This window comes from Martes martes (genome assembly GCF_963455335.1).
Source record: "Martes martes genome assembly, chromosome: 14".
NCBI classification, from domain to species: Eukaryota; Metazoa; Chordata; class Mammalia; order Carnivora; family Mustelidae; genus Martes; species Martes martes.
In genome coordinates, this window is record NC_137902.1 from 53,647,658 (window position 1) to 53,667,485 (window position 19,828).

The following is a 19,828-nucleotide window of genomic DNA, read 5'->3' on the forward strand; positions in this document are numbered from 1 at the left end:
AAGGACACTCGGTTCTTATTTTCTCAAGCTCAAGTTCATGTGAACTAAACACTTTGGAACCTTGAAGTTTTATTTAACTGAGGTCTAAATTTTGTTGGTGGCCAAATTTGGGTGGGTCTCAGAAATTTGTCTTGGCCTCAGAATTAGTAGATGTTACGCTTTTTTTTTTTTTAATGATTTTATTTATTTACTTGAGAGAGACAGCACGAGCAAGAGAAGGGGCAGAGGGAGAGGAGAAGCGGGCTCCCCACTGAGCAAGGAGCCTGATGTGGGACTCAGTTCCAGGACCCCAGGATCATGGCCTGCGCTGAAGGCAGCTACTTAACTGACTGAGCCACCCAGACGCCCTGCAAATGTTGCTTTTAACAGTAGTGCTGTTGGTAATAGTATACACCAGAAGTTTATTTAGGCCAGTGTGAGGATTGGAAGAACTAAGCAGTCCTTCTTTAGATGTGCAATTGTCAGAGATCAGAAATAGAGGCAATTAATCATATAGAAAAGTGCAAGCAGTTATTTTAAGTCAGGATCAGGATAAGGTATGGAATTCTAATAGTTTAACAAGTCAAATCAGGATGTGCCAATAATCAGGGTATTAGGGAATGAATCTGATTCAGGTAAAACTTAACCTTAGTAGGGAACCTTGCCATGATATGGGTCGATTGCTAAGACATTATTGGGCCCTTGCCCACTGTTAGGGCTGGTAAATGATAGTCCCTAGCTGAGGAGATTGAAACACCAGTCTTCTGGACCTGCCTTTATTTTTCTTAAAATATGTAAAGCATAAAGAGAATCTTCCCTAGAATATAATTAAATTTTATTTGGATCACCTAATTTTTTTATAATTAAAAAAAGCACATTTATTTTACTTTTTTTTAGCTGGCATGTACATATTCTGCCTTTTAAAAAAAGTTTATAAGAGGGCACCTGGGTGGCTCAATTAGTTAAGTGTCTGCCTTTGGCTCAGGTCATGATCCCAGGGTCCTGGGACTGAGCCACCTGTTAGGCTCCCTGCTCAGTGGGGAGCCTACTTCTCCCCCTCCTCCCAGCTTGTGCTCTCTCTCTCTCACTACCTCTGGTGTCTGTCTCTCTCTCTCAAATAAATAAATCTTTTAAAAAAATGTTTAAAAATGAAGTAGTACATTGTAGAAGTCTCCCTCTTAATATCACCCATCTTCCACCCCAATCAGCCCCACCACTGTTAACTTTATTGTGTGTCCTTCCAGAGCTACCTACTAGTAACATGCACATATATGCATTCTTATTGCTCTTCATTTTACATAAAAGGGTAACATACCATATATGCTTTTCCACAACTTAGTTTTTTTAAGATTACAGTATGTCATGAAACTCTTCAAATCCATACATAGTTTTTTCATTCCCTGTTTATTGCTACATGGTATTGCCTTGTATATATTTATCATGGTTTAGCTAATGTTCTCGGTGAACACTGAGGTGGATTTAATCTGTTGCTGTTACCAACCAGGATATGGTGAATAACTGTGTTTGTGTGTATATAATTTCACAGGTGTTCAGGTATATCATTAGGAAATTTTATCAGGGGTACAATTGCTGGCTGGCTGGATGCAGTTTTATATTATGAGTGATTTTAATGGATATTTTAATGGATATTGCCAAATCGCCCTCCATAGATTGTACTATTTTTCTTTTAGGAAGTACGTTGTACCAGCTTAACACATTCCTTAGCAGTGCCATTTCTACAGCATTGCCAACCAGTGTGTTTTCCAAACTTTTGGATTTTTTGACAGCTTGATGAGTGAAAAGCAGTATCTCAATATAGTTTTAATATGCATTCTCTTAGTATCTTTTCATAGTTCTCAGAGCCATTTTTACTTCTTTTTTCCAATTGTTTAAATTTCTTTAGCCCAACTTTCTTGGTTTGTGAAATAATTTAATAATATTTTATGATTAACATATTTAATATTTATATTACATTGTATTATGTTATACTATTATTTATTTTTCTATGGTTGGGCATTTGATCTCTTTTTGGAGTGTGGCTATTACATTTATTTTGCTGAGAACAGTTATTAAAAAGTGTTTTCCCCTTTAGGTTATTTATTTGGGAACAAGAATTCTAGGATTTAGTGTAGGTTTTTGTACTAATTAGCTGTGAGTAAACCACATAACTTATCTGGATCTCTTTTGTTTATCTCTAAAATAAAGATGCTGAATGAAATGATTTCTTGGTCCTGTGACCCTTTGAAAGTTATCAAAAGCAATATATATATTTTTTAATTTTTTAATTTTTTAAATAAACATATAATGTATTATTAGCCCCAGGGGTACAGGTCTGTGAATCACCAGGTTTACACACTTCACAGCACTTACCATATCACATACCCTCTCCAATGTCCATAACCCCACCACCCTCTCCCTAACCCCTTTCCCCTGGTAACCTCAGTTTGTTTTGTGGCAGTAAGAGTCTTATGGTTTGCCTCCCTCCCGATCCCATCTTGTTTCATTTATTCTTTTCCTACTCCCCAAGCCCCCCACATTGCATCTCCATTTGCTCATATCAGGGAGATCATATGATAGTTGTTTTTCTCTGATTGACTTATTTTGCTAAGCACAATACCCTCTAGTTCCATCCACGTCATTGCAAATGGCAAGATTTCATTTCTTTTGATGGCTGCATAGTATTCCATTGTATGTATATACCACATCTTCTTTATCCATTCATCTGTTGATGGACATCTAGGTTCTTTCCATAGTTTGGCTATTGTGGATATTGCTGCTATATACATTCGGGTGCATGTGCCCCTTCGGATCACTATGTTTGTATCTTCGGGGTAAATACCCAGTAGTGCAATTGCTGGGTCGTAGGGTAGCTCTATTTTCAACTTTTTGAGGAACCTCCATGCTGTTTTCCAGAGTGATTGCTCAAAAGCAGTATATTAAGCTTAATAGTCTTATAATAGCTATAGAAACAGCAATGTTATGTTGTTATAGGTTTTAAAAATCTTGTTCTGTTTCTTGTTGGATAGATAATGCTTTTCTTTTCTTTTTTTTAATTAATTAATTTATTTATTAGACAGAGATCACAAGTAGGCAGAGAGGCAGGCAGAGAGAGAGGAGGAAGCAGGCTCCCTGCTGAGAAGCGAGCCCGACGAGGGGCTCGATCCCAGGACCCTGGAATCACGACCTGAGCCAAAGGCAGAGGCTTTAACCCACTGAGCCACCCAGGAGCCCCGATAATGCTTTTCTTTGGTAACAAAATTACATTTTATTTGCTTCCCTTGACCTTTCTTGGATGGAAATATATTTTCATCTTTTTTTTTTTGAATTCACATGAAGAAAAGGTATGCCTTTTTGAAGGGGATAGGTAGTGTTAGGGAACAAAAATGTGCTCCTTTTCATTTAATTTAATCCTTCTCATAAACATGCTTCATTACTGCATAACTGCTGCCAGTTGGCCTATTCAGTTTTCCAGACTCAATTGGAAAGCTGTTCTCCTTAAATCTGTTTACATAGTCTGTCATCAAAAATTAATACATTCAACTAGTTAACACTCTTTCTTCACTACAAAGTTAGGAATTAAATTATAATAGTCTTTTCTCAGTGTTTTTTTTTCTTTGTTTACGTGTCAACTGAAAATTGCACTAGAGAAGATGAATAGATAAATCTTTTTTTTTTTTTTTAAGATTTTAACAACTTTTGAGTAATGTCTACACCAAATGTGGGGCTTAAACTCATAACCCTGAGATCAAGACTTGCATGCTCCACCAACTGAGCCAGCCAGCTGCCCCTAGATATATCTTTTGATGTGCACTTTGGGGAATGAGATTAAAACCAGTGGTGAAATGAGATGTAGACAGTAATATTTGAATTACAACATCAAAATGTAAGTAGACTGAGTAGAATTCAGAACTTTTTTAAAATTTAAAATCTAGCACCAAAGCATACAGACATGGATTCTCAACACTAATAAATCTTGATTGTATGATATAATCTTACTCCCCCCTCACCCTCAAATGAAATAGATTAAACTCTGCCAAATAGATTTTCACCACGGTTAGAGAGCATTAGGAGATAAAAGGAACCCTAAAGCTCAGTTAGGCAGTTCTCTCGTTTTCTCAAATTCTTCCTTAAGCTTCCTTTGTGCACAGCTGTTTAGTATTAGAGTTGAGCCTAGGTCATTGGATCATTGGATTCCTATTCTATTTCACTACTATCCACTATTTAGTGTTGTTATTGTTTTAATCTCTTTCTTCTTTCTGTCTTCCGTATCTCCTTCACACCTACATATTAATGTGTGTTAGACAGTGATATCTGATGGTTTTGTCTCTCTTTAGACATTTTCACTTTATTTTTGGTTTCTGTACTTATCATCTAGGCAGCCAGTACTTAGGTTACTAATTGCCTTCTGGCTGTATTCACTACTCCCATTAGCTTTCTCTGCCTTTGTTGTTTGCAATTTATTCTTTTTTGTTTGTCTATTTGCAGTTTATTCTGTTCACTACTGGTAAATAGCTATTCTTTGTGAAAAAAATCTTCCGGGGCGCCTGGATGGCTCAGTGGGTTAAAGCCTCTGCCTTCGGCTCAGGTCATGATCTCAGGGTCCTGGGATCGAGCCACGCATCGGGCTCTCTGCTCAGTGGGGAGCCTGCTTCCCTTCCCCTTCTGCCTGCCTCTCTGCCTACTTGTGATCTCTGTCAAATAAATAAAATCTTAAAAAAAAAGAAGAAGAAAAAAATCTTCCATCATGTATTTTCCAATTTAAGGTATGTACTAGTTTCCTATTGTATATATGATCAGTATTCTCAGTCCATAATTCAGATGACCTTCTCAAGTGATGATGCCTTACCTATTTGATCATTTGTGTATTTATTTATTTATTCTTACTGAAAAATGGTTTATTACACTGACGAACATATTTCTATTTATGAGATGTTTATTATTTGGACATATGTCTATTTATGGAAAATATCTGATTAATTGTGAATTTATCTTCCAGTCTTACACACTCCTTGCCTGTTCCAACTTTTGAACTGGTTAGGTTACTTGCCTTTCACAATTGAAAACTTCTGAGTGCTCTTTTCTTTTTGTTGTCAGTGATGAATACTGTTTTCTCCAGATTTATGTTTTAGGTATGCTCATTTTTACTATAAGGAGAGATGTATTTGATCTGAAGAGAAACCAGAGTATTCATTTTTATTATAGACAAGAGAAATGCTATGTATCTGAATGCACTGTGGGTTTAGAAAATGTTATTTTATAAGTGTATCAGTTGTTGACAGGCAGGAAGAAAATATAGTGGACAGTCTCCTTGGTGCTATATTTTGCTAGAATATGTGCAGTAAAATGAAATGATTTCTGGGGTTGGAGAAGGATATAGGAATTGTATTGCTGCAGCTTAAGTCATAGGAAATAGGAGAGAAAAATAATTCTTTTCCCACTTTGTCCATAAAGTGGGAAAAAAGCGGGATTTAGCTTCAACTTTGAAATTGGGCCTAGGTTGAATGAAGAAGGCTATGGGAAAGGTTTACTTAAGAGATTATTGGTATAGGTCCCAGAGAAGAGCTCATTACTGGCTCCGTGATCTTAAGAGACAGCTAAATAATCTAACTTGATTTGAACCCAAATGGTAAAGGACATACTTTTCTTAGTGTATTGGAGCTTAGAAATATACTTAAATGTTAGGAGCCAGTACCTGTGTGATTTGTACCTTTACCTTCATGTGAAAGTACATTACATAGATATTTTAAACACCTATAATATAACAGGCCCTGTACCAGACTGTATGTTTATGATGAGGAAAAAAAATAATTTTGGCCTTAAAGGAGGCTGAGAGCCAAGTGGGGAAAACAAACTTACATATATATTAATTGCCATAGGAAGATATGTATAAAGTGCAAGATAATTTAAATTAGGAAGCAGTGAACTGTGCTTTGGGACAGTCAACGGGGAAGAGAATGAATACTTTAAGTGATTTGAATGAATTGTCATTGTAAAAAAGTTATATAACCAGGTTACCTGGGTGGTTTAGTTGGTTAAGCCTTTGGCTCAGGTCATGATCCCAGGGTCCTGGGATTGAGTCCCACATCGGCTCCTTGCTCAGCGGGGAACTTGCTTCTCCCTCTACCCTTCCCCCTCTGCTCGTGATCTCGTTCTCAATCAAATAAATAAATCTTAAAACAAAAAAAAGTCCTATAACCAGGATGAAATGCCCCTTTCTCTTTTAGTCTGCCTGGTAGAATAAAAGAATGAAGACTTTACTCTGGCCTCAAGATATTGTCTAGAGGAAGAAAATCATTTTCTATCAATTCTCTGTATAGAGGCCAGAAATGATCCTGTCGTTTTTTTGGTGTCCATGAAATTTCTATAACTTGATCAAAATTGTTTACCATTCTGAGTCTCAGAACTAAACAAAAGCCTTTGCTGACTAACCTAGTCTTACCCTGCTGTTTAAAAAATTTTTTAATTCTCTAATATCTATACCCATTTAAAAGTATCCTTTTAATATTTCTTCAAGATACCAGCTTAAAAACATCATTTTAAAAATGTTTCATATATATCTTCCCTAATTAGATTGTGAAATTCTTTTTGACCTTTTAAGTCTAATAAATAGTATGAACTTAAAACATTTTTGTTGAATGAGAACTTCCCAGTACTTCTCTTATATGCTGAATTAGTTAGCTTTTGCTGTGGCAGTAAACAACTCCCAATTTTAGTGGCTTACAATCAGAAACATTTATTTCTCACTAGCATTCTGTAGGTTGGTTGCGCTCTGCTGGCTCAGCTGGTCTTCACAGTGCCTGACTCCAGGCTGAGATCTGTTCCTTAGAGAACCCAGCTTGAAGGATCAAGTCCATCTGGGGCATGATCTTCTCTTCATAGAGTGCAGGAGCACAAGAAGGCTAATAGCAATACTTCGTAAAAGTGCTTTGTGGAACTGGCCCACATTTTGTTGGTCAAAGCACGTCAATGGCAACATACAGACCCAAAATGAAGAGTGTGGAAAATAATATTTGCCTTTGGGATAGGGAATGGGAGAGTGAATGTTTTTTGAACAATAATGTGACCTAATACAGGTATTTCTGAGTTAAACAGTGAGAGGTACTGGTGAAGTTACAAGTATGAAACTAAAGAATTTAGTGGGTGGGAGGCCTTCCAAGGACCTGGGAATGAAAAAAAAATTAATTAAAACTTAAATTACTTTAACAAAAAGCATATCAGCATTACAAGGTAGGGGGGGCAGCAAAGTGTCCTAGTTAAAAACCTGGGTACAGTGAGAGGAACAGGTGAAGTTAGAAGTATGAGACTAAAGAATTTAGTGGGTAGGAGGCCTTCCAAGGACCTGGCAATGAAACAAATTTCATAAAACTTAAATTACTTTGGACACCTGGGTGGCTCAGTTGGTTGAGTGACTGCCCTCCGGTTGGGTCGTGATCCTGGAGTCCTGGGATCTGGGATCAAGTCCCACATCAGGCTCCCCGCTCAGCAGGGGGTCTGCTATTCCCACTGACTTCTCGCCTCTCATTCTCTCTCTCTCCCAAATAAATAAATAAAATCTTTAAAACAAAACAAAACAAAACCCCAAAAAACTTAAATTATTTTAACAAAAACCGTATCAGCATTACAAGGTGGCGGGGGGCAGCAAAGTATCCTAGTTAAAAACCTGGGTTCTGGTGTTAGTCCATTTATTTTAGATTCTGGATCTACGGCCTAGCTGCATACTCTAGAGCAAGTCACTGTATCTCAGTTTCCGCATGTTTAAAATGGGTGTGCCACTTATAAATCTGTTGCTTTCTAATTCTAAATCCATATTTCATTGTCCTTTTTGTAATACTGGAAATTTCTCTCTTGCCACCTTTTGTTAAGGTTTGTCAGTGGAAGGGCTCCAGGGAGACTAGAGAAGGAAGAAGTTTTTCTTCCTGATTCTTGTATGCACTGTAAGACACAGTGGCCTGTGGCATGTGGGACACCTTGGGGCTCTCAATCCCTAGGTAGTTTTAGAGGCGGTACTCCCAAACGCAGTTTTTTCAGTGAGTTCCATGCTCTGACATCTCCCTATGGATACTTTCCTGAATTCCACTGGCATATTGAGTTTTCCTACTAGATGACTTTATAGTGACTTCTGTTGGCCTGGCACTCTAGTAAATTTCTCAGACACCCATGGTCATGTCTTCACCACAGACCTGTATCTCAGCCCTGTTGAGAGTGACCCCTTCACAGATTTATTCCTCTCCTGTTGTTCCACATCAGCCCTTGCAATAGTAGCTGCTCCCTATATATGTTATCTCTTTAACCCTTAGTATTTTAGACCTGTTAAAATTAATACTGCTTTACGTTAAACTTTTCCTGTTCAAATTATCATGTGGTTTTTTGTCTTCAAATTATACTTTGATATATCAGGTTTATAAGTAGTATTTTTCTCATACAACTGTTCTGAAGATTAAATAGGATACTATATGGTATTGCAGAGTGTTTACTATCTGCCATTGAGTAAGTCCGTAATGATTATTGGTGATGTTGGTACTGTCATCTTCATCATTTCAGCATCACTGTTGCTACCACTAGTTAGGAGTAACATTTCTCTTTTTTATCCACAGGATGTTTCGTCTTAACTCCCTTTCTGCATTGGCAGAACTGGCTCTGGGCTCTCGATGTTACCATGGGGGATCACAGCCCACCCAGATGAGGCGACGACTCATGATGGTGGCTTTCCTGGGAGCATCTGCAGTCACTGCAAGTACTGGTCTCCTGTGGAAGAGGTTAGTGTTAGTCGGAGAGTGTTAGTTAGGAGAATTAGTCTCCTGCACGTGCTTTCATTTTTCTTGTTGTCTGTGTTATTTCAAAGGATTGCGTGGATTTCTGGCTTAACTTTGTGCCAAAATTTCTTTTTTTTTTTTTTTAAAGATTTTATTTATTTATTTGACAGATAGAGATCGCAAGTAGGCAGAGAGGCAGGCAGAGAGAGAGGAGGAAGCAGGCTCCCCGCTGAGCAGAGAGCCCGATGTGGGGCTCGATCCCAGAACTCTGGGATCATGACCTGAGCCAAAGGCAGAGGCTTTAACCCACTGAGCCACCCACGTGCCCCTGTGCCAAAATTTCTTGCCCAAATCATTTGCCATTGATAATAATTTGTCTATGAGATAGGATGTTTCAAAGAATTCAGCTATTGTGTCAAAGCGACAAATAGGAAATATTCTGTTTCAAGGTCTGCCTGTCTCCTCTGCTGAACTATTTCAACAATAAACCGATTTAATAATTTCAATAATTTTAAAATAAATAATATATGATAAGAAACAAATTTAATAATTTACCAGTTTAGCATGTACAGTTCATTGGCTTTTAGTATATTTACAAAGTTGTGCAGCCATCACCACTATCTGATTCCAAAAATTTCCATCACTCCACAAAGAAACTCCATGCCATTTAGTACTTCCCACTTTCTCCATCCCTCCTAACCCTAGGCAACCACAGATCTACTTTCTGTCAATAGACAGTAAAATGGGGATAATGATAACACCTATCTCAAAGGGTTGTTATAAAGAGTAAATGAGTTATTATTTGGGGTTATTTATTTATTTATTTACTTTTTTGTTTTCTATAGATTTTATTTATTTGACAGAGCGTGAGAGAGCACAAGCAGGGGGAACAGTAGGAGAGGAAGAAGCAGGCTTCCCACTGAGCAGGGAGCTTAATGATGGGCTCGATCCCAGGACCCTGGGATCATGACCTGAGCCGAAGGCAGGTGCTTAACCATCTGAGCCAACCAGGCGCTCCAGGGGCTTTTTAAAATAGCATTTTATTTTATCTAATGTTAAAGTAGGCTTTTCACCCAGTGTAGGGCTCCATCTCACAATCCTGAGAACAAGAGTTGCATACTCTACCAACTGAGCCAGCCAGGTGCCCCAAGTTATTATTTATTAAATGCTTTAAAAAGTGACTGGCACATAGCTTTGTAAATAAAAAACATTTATGGAGAAAGTATTTGGTACACAGTAAGCTATCAATAAATGTTAACTGTTATTACTGGATATAATATGAAGATGGGAAGTGAAGAAAGGAGATAGAGTACTAGCAAAAAAGACAGTTTCCAAAAAAAGTTGGAGTTGTGATATAAAAGATCCTATATACCATGCCAAGAAGTTGTGATTTTAAGTTTTGAAGGTTTTGAAGAAAGAGACTGATCACAGACAAGTTTGAAGAGAGATTAATATGGCAACAACAGTGGAATAAACTGGAGTGGGAAGAAGCTACAGACAGTCACTAATACTTGTTTGAGATGATGATGTGGGTACTGGAATCTTAGAAAGAAGTGTGTGAGTTTTAAAAATTTCCAGGTAAAATGGACAGGAAGAGAGGGAGAGAAAGATCTAGACTGTGGGACACAGAAGGAGGAAGAGAGGGAGGCAAAAGAAGGAAAGGAGGAATAGGAAATGCACCTTTTGTCCTTTCACTGTAATAAATAGTAAATGCTTAGTAATTTCTTCAGGGATGCTTTCCTGCAGTGCAATTAAAGGACCCCATGCAGGTGCATATAGCATTGTCTTGGGCTTAGTCTAACACCAAAGGTGACAGCAGCTGTACCTTGAGAAGTTGTTTGATGATTTGAATGTTTAAGAAGTTACTTTAAGAAAGTTTTTTCTTTCTCTGAGTCACTTTGTTTATACTATTCAGGTTAAATGCTGATTAACAAGTTTAGGTTATTTTACTTTGATTAACTTATGGTATTTTTGGGTAATATTACTCCCAGAAAAAGAATAAGAAGACAATCTTATCTTCCAAAGCATCCAAAAGCAGAAAAATCTACATATTGACAGTGTGTCCTCAATACAATGCTTCTTCTAAAGCATATGCTTTTACCACAGATTCTAATTTCATGAATGTTTCAAAATCATAAGTATACCAAGTGCCGAGATTTTAATATTCAAAGATTGTTAGTTTTGTGACTTTGCTATGGCATGTAAGAAGCTATAAAGAGATGAACTTATAATTATTCTCAAGTTTTGAAATAAAAAATAAATAAAACTTGTTGTGATTTTCATGCTTGTACTGAGCTCAAGATCAATAGCAGAAACTCTCTAAAATGATTGTGAGTTATCTTGTTAGAATTCAGGCATAGAGTTTGCCATTTAATTTTATATTTTTTTTCCATCCTCTTAAAAAATTGGGAAATGAGCAGAAATTAAAATGTTTTCCTAAGAAGTGAGATTTAGAGTTCTTTTTGAAAGAGGGTGGGATATAATTTTAAACCTCAAAAAATTTTAAATTTATGAGCTTTAAATTTTAAAACTTCAAAATTCACTGATTTAAATTACAAAGAACAATATGATCTTTAAAAAAAAGCCTAATACAGAAGTAAAGAAAAAAACCTTTTTTTCATCGTCAATTCCTGTTCCTGTACAAAAAATAATTAATAACAGTACAATACAGTACGATACAATACAAAAATACAGTGTTGAATCATGTAGGTGTATAACAGAATACAATGTGGAAAGTTTGCCTTCAAACCCAAGTATGTTCTGGAATATATAATTAGGTGTAGGTAAAGACCAGATATACTACTTAAATTTGCTAATGTAAATTAAGTATGATTTTTTTAAAAAAGATTTTATTTATGTATTTGACAGACAAAGATCACAAGTAGGCAGAGGCAGGTGGCGGGGGACAGGATCCCTGCTGAGCAGAGAGCCTGGTGGGGGGCTCAGTCCCAGGACCCTGGGATCATGACCTGAGCTGAAGGCAGAGGCTTAACCCACTGAGCCACACAGGCGCCCCAAGTATGATCTTTAGAAACCATATTATACTATTGTTAGAGAAGGAACATTTGTCATTTTACTTTTTTTTTTTTTTTTTTTACTTCCTCAGTCTCAAAACAGATGTTGAGATACAGTGGTCAGGATTCAGGGTTTGAAGTCTGAGTATGTGGGTTTAAACTGGTTATATAATCTACCTAATATCATTCTTCTACAGCCTAAAGTACTTCCTTTACTAGGAGTTCTTATCTGCTAGAGATAGATTCTGTCCGCTTTTGTCTGGAAATGTCTCTATTTTGCCTTCCCCCTTTTTTTTTCTTTTTAAGATTTTATTTATTTATTTGACAGAGAGATTACAAGTAGGCAGAGAGGCAGGCAGAGAGAGGAAGGGAAACAGGTTCCCTGCTGAGCAGAGAGCCCGATGCGGGGCTCGATCCCAGGACCCTGGGATCATGACCTGAGCCAAAGGAAGAGGCTTTAACCCACTGAGCCACCCAGGCGCCCCTTGCCTTCCCTTTTGAAGGATATTTTCATTGGATATAGAATTCTAGGTTGGCTTTTTTCTTTCCAGCACTTTAAGTCTGCCATTCTGTTGTGTTCAGTTTTGATTTTTGTTTTGTTTTCAGTATGGTATCCTCATTATATTCTAGCATTTTTTTTATTGTGGTAAGCTATATGTAGCATCAGATTTACCATTTTAACCATTTTTAACTTCATTATCTACATTCACAGTGTTGTGTGACCATCACCACGATTTATCTAGAATTTTTTCGTCATCTCAAACTGAAACTCTGGACCCATTTAACAGTAATTCCCCATTTCACCTTGCCCTACATCTGTGGTTATTCTGCTTTCTCATTGTATGAATTTGAGAATTCCAATATATGTAACCAACTGAAGCACCCAGGTGCCCTAAGCATTCACCTTGATCTCAGGATTGTGAGTGCGAGCCCCACATTGGGTGTAGAGATTACATAAAACAAACAAACAAAAAAGACAAAAAGAAAAAAAAGTACCATTTAGAAAATATGTTAGAAAGTACTATTAATTGGAGGATCTGGAAAGATGGCAGCACCGGAAAATCCTGAACTTATCCCTCTCTTGAACACACTAAATCTATGGCTACATGTGGATAATTTCCCTTTGCAAAAGATCTGAAAGCTATAGGAATTGGTGCCCATAACAAAGAAGATAAGGACCACACCAAGATGGGTAGGAGAAGCAGAGACACAGTCCTACAAAAACCCCATCCCCAGAGTGGGAACATTCAATAGAGAGGGAATTTTACCAGGCAGTGCTTCTCCCAGAGGAGAGAGAGGTTGGTGCCTCACATTAGGCACCCTGGAAACTGGGATCTGTACTGGAGAGAGAAGCCTGAGAATATTTGACTTGCAAAACCAATGGGTTTGACATCCAGGGGTCCCAGAATTCTATAGGGAACTGAGATTCCCTTCTTAGAGGGCTCATGTGCAGTCTTGTTTGCCCTGAGACCCAGAAAAAAAACAAAAACCAAAAACCCCAGCAGTTTGAAAAGGCTTGGCAGTGATTCACAAACAGAAGGCATATAACAGGTATGGAGGTCCTTCCTGAGGAGCAAGGGATTCAAGTCCTGCACTGGGCACTTCTCTGTACCACCCCTGCACTGGGAAGACAGGTCCCCATTTTGTCTGGCTTTGAAAATCAGCAGGGCTTAACTCTAGGAGAGGTGGAAGGCCTTGGGAAACCAAAACTGCTCTGCTCTTAAAAGGCCCATCAGGGGCACCTGGGTGGCTCAGTGGGTTAAAGCCTCTGCCTTCAGCTTGGGTCATGATCCCAGGGTCCTGGGATCGAGCCCCACATCGGGCTCTCTGCTCCGCAGGGAGCCTGCTTCCTCCTCTCTCTCTGCCTGCCTCTCCACCTACTTGTGATCTCTGTCTGTCAAACAAACAAACAAAAAAACTAAAAAAAAATTTTTTTTAAAAGGCCCATCAACAATCTTACTCTGAGACCCAGCATATTGGAAGCAGTTTCAAAAGCACCTGGGCCATATATGAGAGTTTATTTACTAGTTGTAGGGCTTGTGCCAGAAGGGCAGGGTTCCATAAGAACTTTCTCTGGGAATGGAACTGCTCGAAGCCACCTTTTCTTTTGCCTTCCTTCAACCTAGCTGGCCCACTGAAGGTGAGTAACTGGGGAGTTGTTGGTCAGAGTACAAACTACACTCAGAATATAAATACGTTCTGGAGTCTAAGGCACAGCACTGTGATTATAGTTAATAATACAGTATTGTATACTTGAAAATTGCTAAGAGACTAGATAGATTTTAAATGGTCTCACTCAAAAAAAGTGATAATTATGTGATGTAATGGAGGTTTTAGCTAATGCAATGGTGGCAATTGGATTGATACACATAGGTGTATCAAATTAACACATTGTATACCTTAAACTTATAAAATGTTATCATCAATTATATCTCAATAAAAACTGCTTTGAGGGACGCCTGGGTGGCTCAGTTGGTTAAGCAGCTGCCTTAGGCTCAGGTCATGATCCCAGCGTCCTGGGATCGAGTCCCACATTGGGCTCCTTGCTCAGCAGGGAGCCTGCTTCTCCCTCTGCCTCTGCCTGCCACTGTCTGCCTGTGCTCACTCTCTCTGACAAATAAATAAATAAATAAAATCTTTAAAAAAAAAAAACCTGCTTTGAAAATATGCTTTTGTGTAAAATATATTTTCAGGTAAGGGTAAAGAAAACTAATTATAATAATAATTGTAGAAATGAGTCCACAAAGCTTACGGATATCTTGTGGGAAAAGACCTTACTAATTTGCTGACTGTTCTAGTTGATGGCCAGTATAAAAAGTAAGGATAAATTAACAAAATGTGTGGGTTTTTTTTTTTAAGATTTTATTTGAGAGAGAGAGAGAGCGTGAGAGTGAGTGAGCACAAACAGAGGGGAAGGGCACAGAGCAGGGTAGAAGCAGACTCCCCGCTGAGCAGGGAACCCAATGTGGGGCTCGATCCCAGGACCTTAAGATCATGACCTGAGCTCAAGGCAGACGTTTAACCAACTGAGCCACCCAGGTGCCCCCAAAATATATTATTTTTAGAAAGTACAAAACAAGTTAACTTCGGTCACATACAGATATTCTGTACTTTTATTCCTTCCTTTTTCAGCCTTTATGGTACTAATGTCACAAGTTACATCTTTTATACTGTATATCCATTAGCATGTTTTTATACTTAAGGTTTTTTTTTTTGTGTTTGATCTTTGAACTTCTGTTACAGAATTTAAAGAGATTTACACATCATCATTATAGGACAACAGTATTCTGTATTTGTCTATATATTTGCCTTCACCAGTGAGCTTTATACTCTGTGCTTTCATGTTGCAGCATAGTTCATTTTCAACTTGAAGGACTCCCTTTAGGGTGTTTTTGTTTTGTTTTGTTTTGTTTTGTTTTGGTAATGCAGGTTCAGTGGTGTGAACTTCTCAGCATTGTTTATCTGGAAACATTCTTTCTCCTTCATTTCTAAGGATAGTTTTATCAAATATAGTATCTTTGGTTGGTAATTTTTTCTTTCAGTGCCTTCCATCTTACATTGTATTTCTTTTTTTTTTTTTTTTAAGATTTTATTTATTTATTTGACAGGCAGAGATCACAAGTAGGCAGAGAGGCAGGCAGAGAGAGAGGGGAAAGCAGGCTCCCCACTGAGCAGAGAGCCTGATGCGGGGCTCGATCCCAGGACCCTGGGATCATGACCTGAGCTGAAGGCAGAGGCTTTAACCCACTGAGCCACCCAGGCGCCCCACATTCTATTTCTTTATGGCCTACAAGGTCTTAGAGTTTTACAGGTTCCCCTTGAACATGATGAATCAATTTTCTCCTCCTGCTTTAAAAATTCTCTTTGTCTTTGGCAGTTTGATTATAATGTGTCTTAGTGTGGATTTCTTTGGGTTCCTCCTCTTGGACGTCTTGGATGTCTGTTCTTTATTCTGGATATCCATTAACTTCCCCAAATTTGAGTTTTCAGATTTTCAAGTTTTTTGCCATATTTTCTTTAAATAAACTTTTTTTTTTTTTTTTTTTTTTTTTTTTACCCTTTTCTTGTCTTCCTTCTCCTTCATGCGTATATTGGTTTTCCGTAAGTCCCTTAAGGCTTTTTCCTTTGTGTTTTGTTTCTCTGACTGGATAATATCAAATGATCTATCTTTGAGTTTACCTTTGAGTTTATCTTTCTGCTTCATTGAGTCTGCTTTTAAGCCACCCTAGTGAATTTTTCAGGTCTGTAATTATACTCATCAGCTCCAGAATTTGCTTTTTAAAAAAAACTCTCTTGGGGCGCCTGGGTGGCTCAGTGGGTTAAGCCTCTGCCTTTGGCTCAGGTCATGATCTGAGGGCCCTGGGATCGAGCCCCCCCATTGGGCTCTCTGCTCAGCGGGGAGCCTACTCCCTACTCCCCCTGTCCTTGCCTGCCTCTCTGCCTACTTGTGATCTCTCTCTGTTAATTAAATAAATAAAATCTAAAAAAACAATACAAAAAACTCTCTTGATGGTAGTTTTTTTAATGCAGTTTTTTCTTGAGCTTATAGAGCATCTTTATGATGGGTATTTTGAGTTCTTTTTCAAGTAGTAAATATTTCTATTTCTTTAGGGTCAGTTTCTGGAGATATATTTTGTTCCTCTTTTTGGGCCACATTTCTGTTACTTCCATGTATCTTGCAACTTTATGTTAAGATTCACATTTTTGAGGAATCAACCACATATCCCAATCTTTATAGACTGGCTTCATACAGCAATCAGCCCAGTTACAGATTCTTGTGCCTCTGAAGCTTTTTTGGGAGAGGATACAGCTTCTCTGGGTTTGTGAGGGCAGTTCTCAATTGCAGAGCTTGCCAATTTCTTTTTCAAGAGCTGTTCATCTCTTGTTCCCTCTGGTGTTTCTCTGCAGCACTGCAAGTTCTCTGTGCATAGCAGCAAGGCACCTCCTGTCTCTTCTCATCACCTGCCAGGCAGGCAAAGTATGCCAGCTCCCCATTCCAACCCCAAGTCAGGTGAGGCACATACCAGTCTTCCAGACAGCCTTCTGAAAAACTAGAACACCAGACACACCTTCCACTTCTTTCCCTCCCTCCTGAGGGAGAAGGCTTGTTTCGCATCTTTTCCTGATTGTGCCAAGCTGGGCCAGCTCCACAAACCACCTCCCACTTTTCTTTTTTCTTACCCACCCTCAGGAATGCAAACTATGCCACCTTCCATCAGCACGCCAAGTGAGGTGAACAGAAACCAGTCCCTTGAGCAGCCCTCTGAATAGATAGAATGTTGGAAACACTTACATTCTCATTCCTTCCTGTAGGATATGCTGAGCTGTTCCTGCCTGGGGGGAGGGGCTGACAAGGGTAAAATGAAATTGCTCCTCATACGCATTTCCTTGTGTCTGTTTGCGCATTGTGTTTTTCCTGGTGTACTGCAACTTCTTCATTGTGTTATGCCCCAATAATGGGTCCGTGATTAAAGGAGCGAGACTGATATAAAGCGAAGGTCAAGCAAAGCTTTATTTCGCGCCAAGCATCAAGAACCTAACCGAATGTTCGGGGCGCGCCAAGCATCAAGAACCTAACCGAACGTTCGGGGATGCACCTCTTACAAGAGAGGGCGACCCTTCTCTGTTTCACAGCCTAGCTTTTAAAGGCAAAGGCCGTGCAGTCGGGCCTGGCCACATACAGGTGACCAGTGAGATTGTAACACACACAGGAAGCTCCACAGTGATGCTAGGTGACCACTTGAGTTACAATTTACCCTAGTAGACATTTGAACCAGCCTAATAGACATTTGAACCACCAATTAGGATTGGTGCCAAAAAGGTTCCCAAAGGGCGGGGCCCATACTCCTTGGTAGCTAGGGAGACGGTATGCAACCCCCTCACTGATCGATGTCTCTACCTGGCCTGACCCACCCTTGTATCTGGGCTTTGTCACCTGGAACTGGTTTCCGGGACTTGTTTTTAAGTGAATCCCCTGGGGGAAGGGGAGCAGGGACAGGTTAAGGGTTAAACAACAAGGTTTTTGTTTAACCTCAATAAAAGCCTCTTTCTAAAATATAAAATAGGTCCTTACATTCCCCCCTTTTCTTTGGAGACTAGTCAAATCTTTGACTTTTTAGCCAGTTCTATATCCCCCTTTTTAACAGCTGCAAGACTGTTTTAATGACTCCACTGTGATTTACCCAGAAACAGTATTTCTCTCCTAAGGTTATGCAGAGCTTCCCCCCCCCTTCCTTTTATTTTGCAATTGCTTATACTTCCCACCTATATCTTAACAACAGGGGCAACAATGAACTTAATGAACTCACTGTTTTGTTTTTTTTTTTTAAAGATTTTTATTTATTTATTTGACAGACAGAAATCACAAGTAGGCAGAGAGACAGGCAGAGAGAGGAGGAAGCAGGCTCCCCGCTGAGCAGAGAGCCCGACGCGGGGCTCTATCCCAGGACCCTGGGATCATGACCCGAGCCGAAGGCAGAGGCTTTAACCCACTGAGCCACCCAGGCGCCCCGAACTCATTGTTTTTGAGTCTTAGTTTTAGTCCAGGATCGGCGGGGTCCATCGGCAGCGGCATCCACCTCTGGGGGGCGTTCTCGTCCTCGGCTCGTTTGACGTGACCCGCGTGAATCCAGACCCTGATGCCTTCTACTTTTATTGCCGTGGGGGTGGTCAGGATGACAGTAAACGGTCCCTTTCAGCGAGGCTCCAGGTTTCCCACTTGGTGGCGGCGTACCCAAACCAAGTCCCTGGGTTGGTAGGCATGTGGCTTCACCTCCGTCTCCATCCCAGTGTGGGCAGTCCGGATCCCTGCATGGACTCTTTTTAAGACAGACTGTAATGCCTGCGGTGACTGGAGTACAGACTGATCAGTCATTTCTGCTATAGCAACCTCTTGTAATCGAGGGTGGGGGTTGGGGGTCTCCCGAACATTATTTCAAATGGGGTCACCTTATTTTTTTTTTTTTAAAGATTTTATTTATTTAATTGACAGAGAGAGATCACAAGTAGGCAGAGAGGCAGGCAGAGAGAGAGGGGGAAGCAGGCCCCCCGCTGAGCAGAGAGCCCGATGCGGGGCTCGATCCCAGGACCCTGGGATCACGACCTGAGCCGAAGGCAGAGGCTTTAACCCACTGAGCCACCCAGGCGCCCCTGGGGTCACCTTATTTAAGTAGGGTGTACATCGTGCCCTGAGGAGGGCGAAGGGAAGGAGATCTACCCACCCACCGCCAGTCTCCAGAATTAACGTTGTCAATGTTTCTTTAAGAGTCCAATTCATTCTTTTTACTTGCCTGGAGCTTTGGGGCCGGTAGGCGCAATGTAGTTTCCAATTAGTGCCTATGGCTTTGGCCAGTGCCTGTGAGACTGAACTCACAAATGCAGGGCCATTGTCTGACCCAATTGCGAGAGGCAGCCCAAACCTAGGAGTTATTTCTTCTAGTAGGTTTTTGGCTACCATTCCTGCCGTTTCATGTTTGGAGGAAAAAGCTTCCGCCCAGCCTGAAAAGGTATCTACAAAAACTAACATATACTTGTGCCCATATTTTCCTGGTTTCATCTCTGTAAAATCTATTTCCCAATAAATTCCTGGTTCCTTACCTCTTTCTCTTTTACCACTTCCCATTCTAGTTCCTCCCGCATTTACCGCCTGACATTGAGCACATCTATCAACCACATCTTGAGCCATACGCCCTAATTTAGAAACCTAGAACTGCTTGCCCATAATCTCTTTAAACTTGCGTGTCCCCAAATGAGTGCCCTGATGTATTTGACTTACTGATTTCTTCCTAGTCTTCAAGGAAGGATTAACTTTCCTGTTCTAGTCTTAGCCCAATCCCCTTCATAGTCTAATTTAGTCCATTTCTGTAAATATACCTGCATCCTTGACCAGGAGGGCCGTGGCAGCAATTATGCGGAGGCAAGGGGGAACCCAGCCTCTACTGGATCTAGTTTCTTGCTAAGATAAGCTATTGGCCTTTGCCAAGGCCTCAGAGTCTGAGTCAAAACTCCTTCAGTCACCCCTGCCTTTCCATCCATATACAAGTAGAAGGGCTTGGTATCGTGTGGGATGGCCAGTGCTGGGGC

The 19,828-nt window shown here is 39.8% G+C and overlaps 1 protein-coding gene across 3 annotated transcripts in view; it reads left to right on the plus strand.

Annotated features, from left to right (window-relative positions):
- The window catches only part of MICU1 (mitochondrial calcium uptake 1), a 253,080-nt gene that overhangs the window by 44,111 nt on the left and 189,141 nt on the right, over positions 1 to 19,828 (plus strand). For all 3 annotated transcript variants that reach the window (XM_080822562.1, XM_080822560.1, XM_080822561.1), the window contains one exon: positions 8,574 to 8,735. In XM_080822562.1, the coding sequence (XP_080678688.1) occupies positions 8,575 to 8,735 (161 nt within the window). In that variant the 5' untranslated portion in view covers position 8,574. The remainder of the gene's footprint in view (positions 1 to 8,573; positions 8,736 to 19,828) is intronic.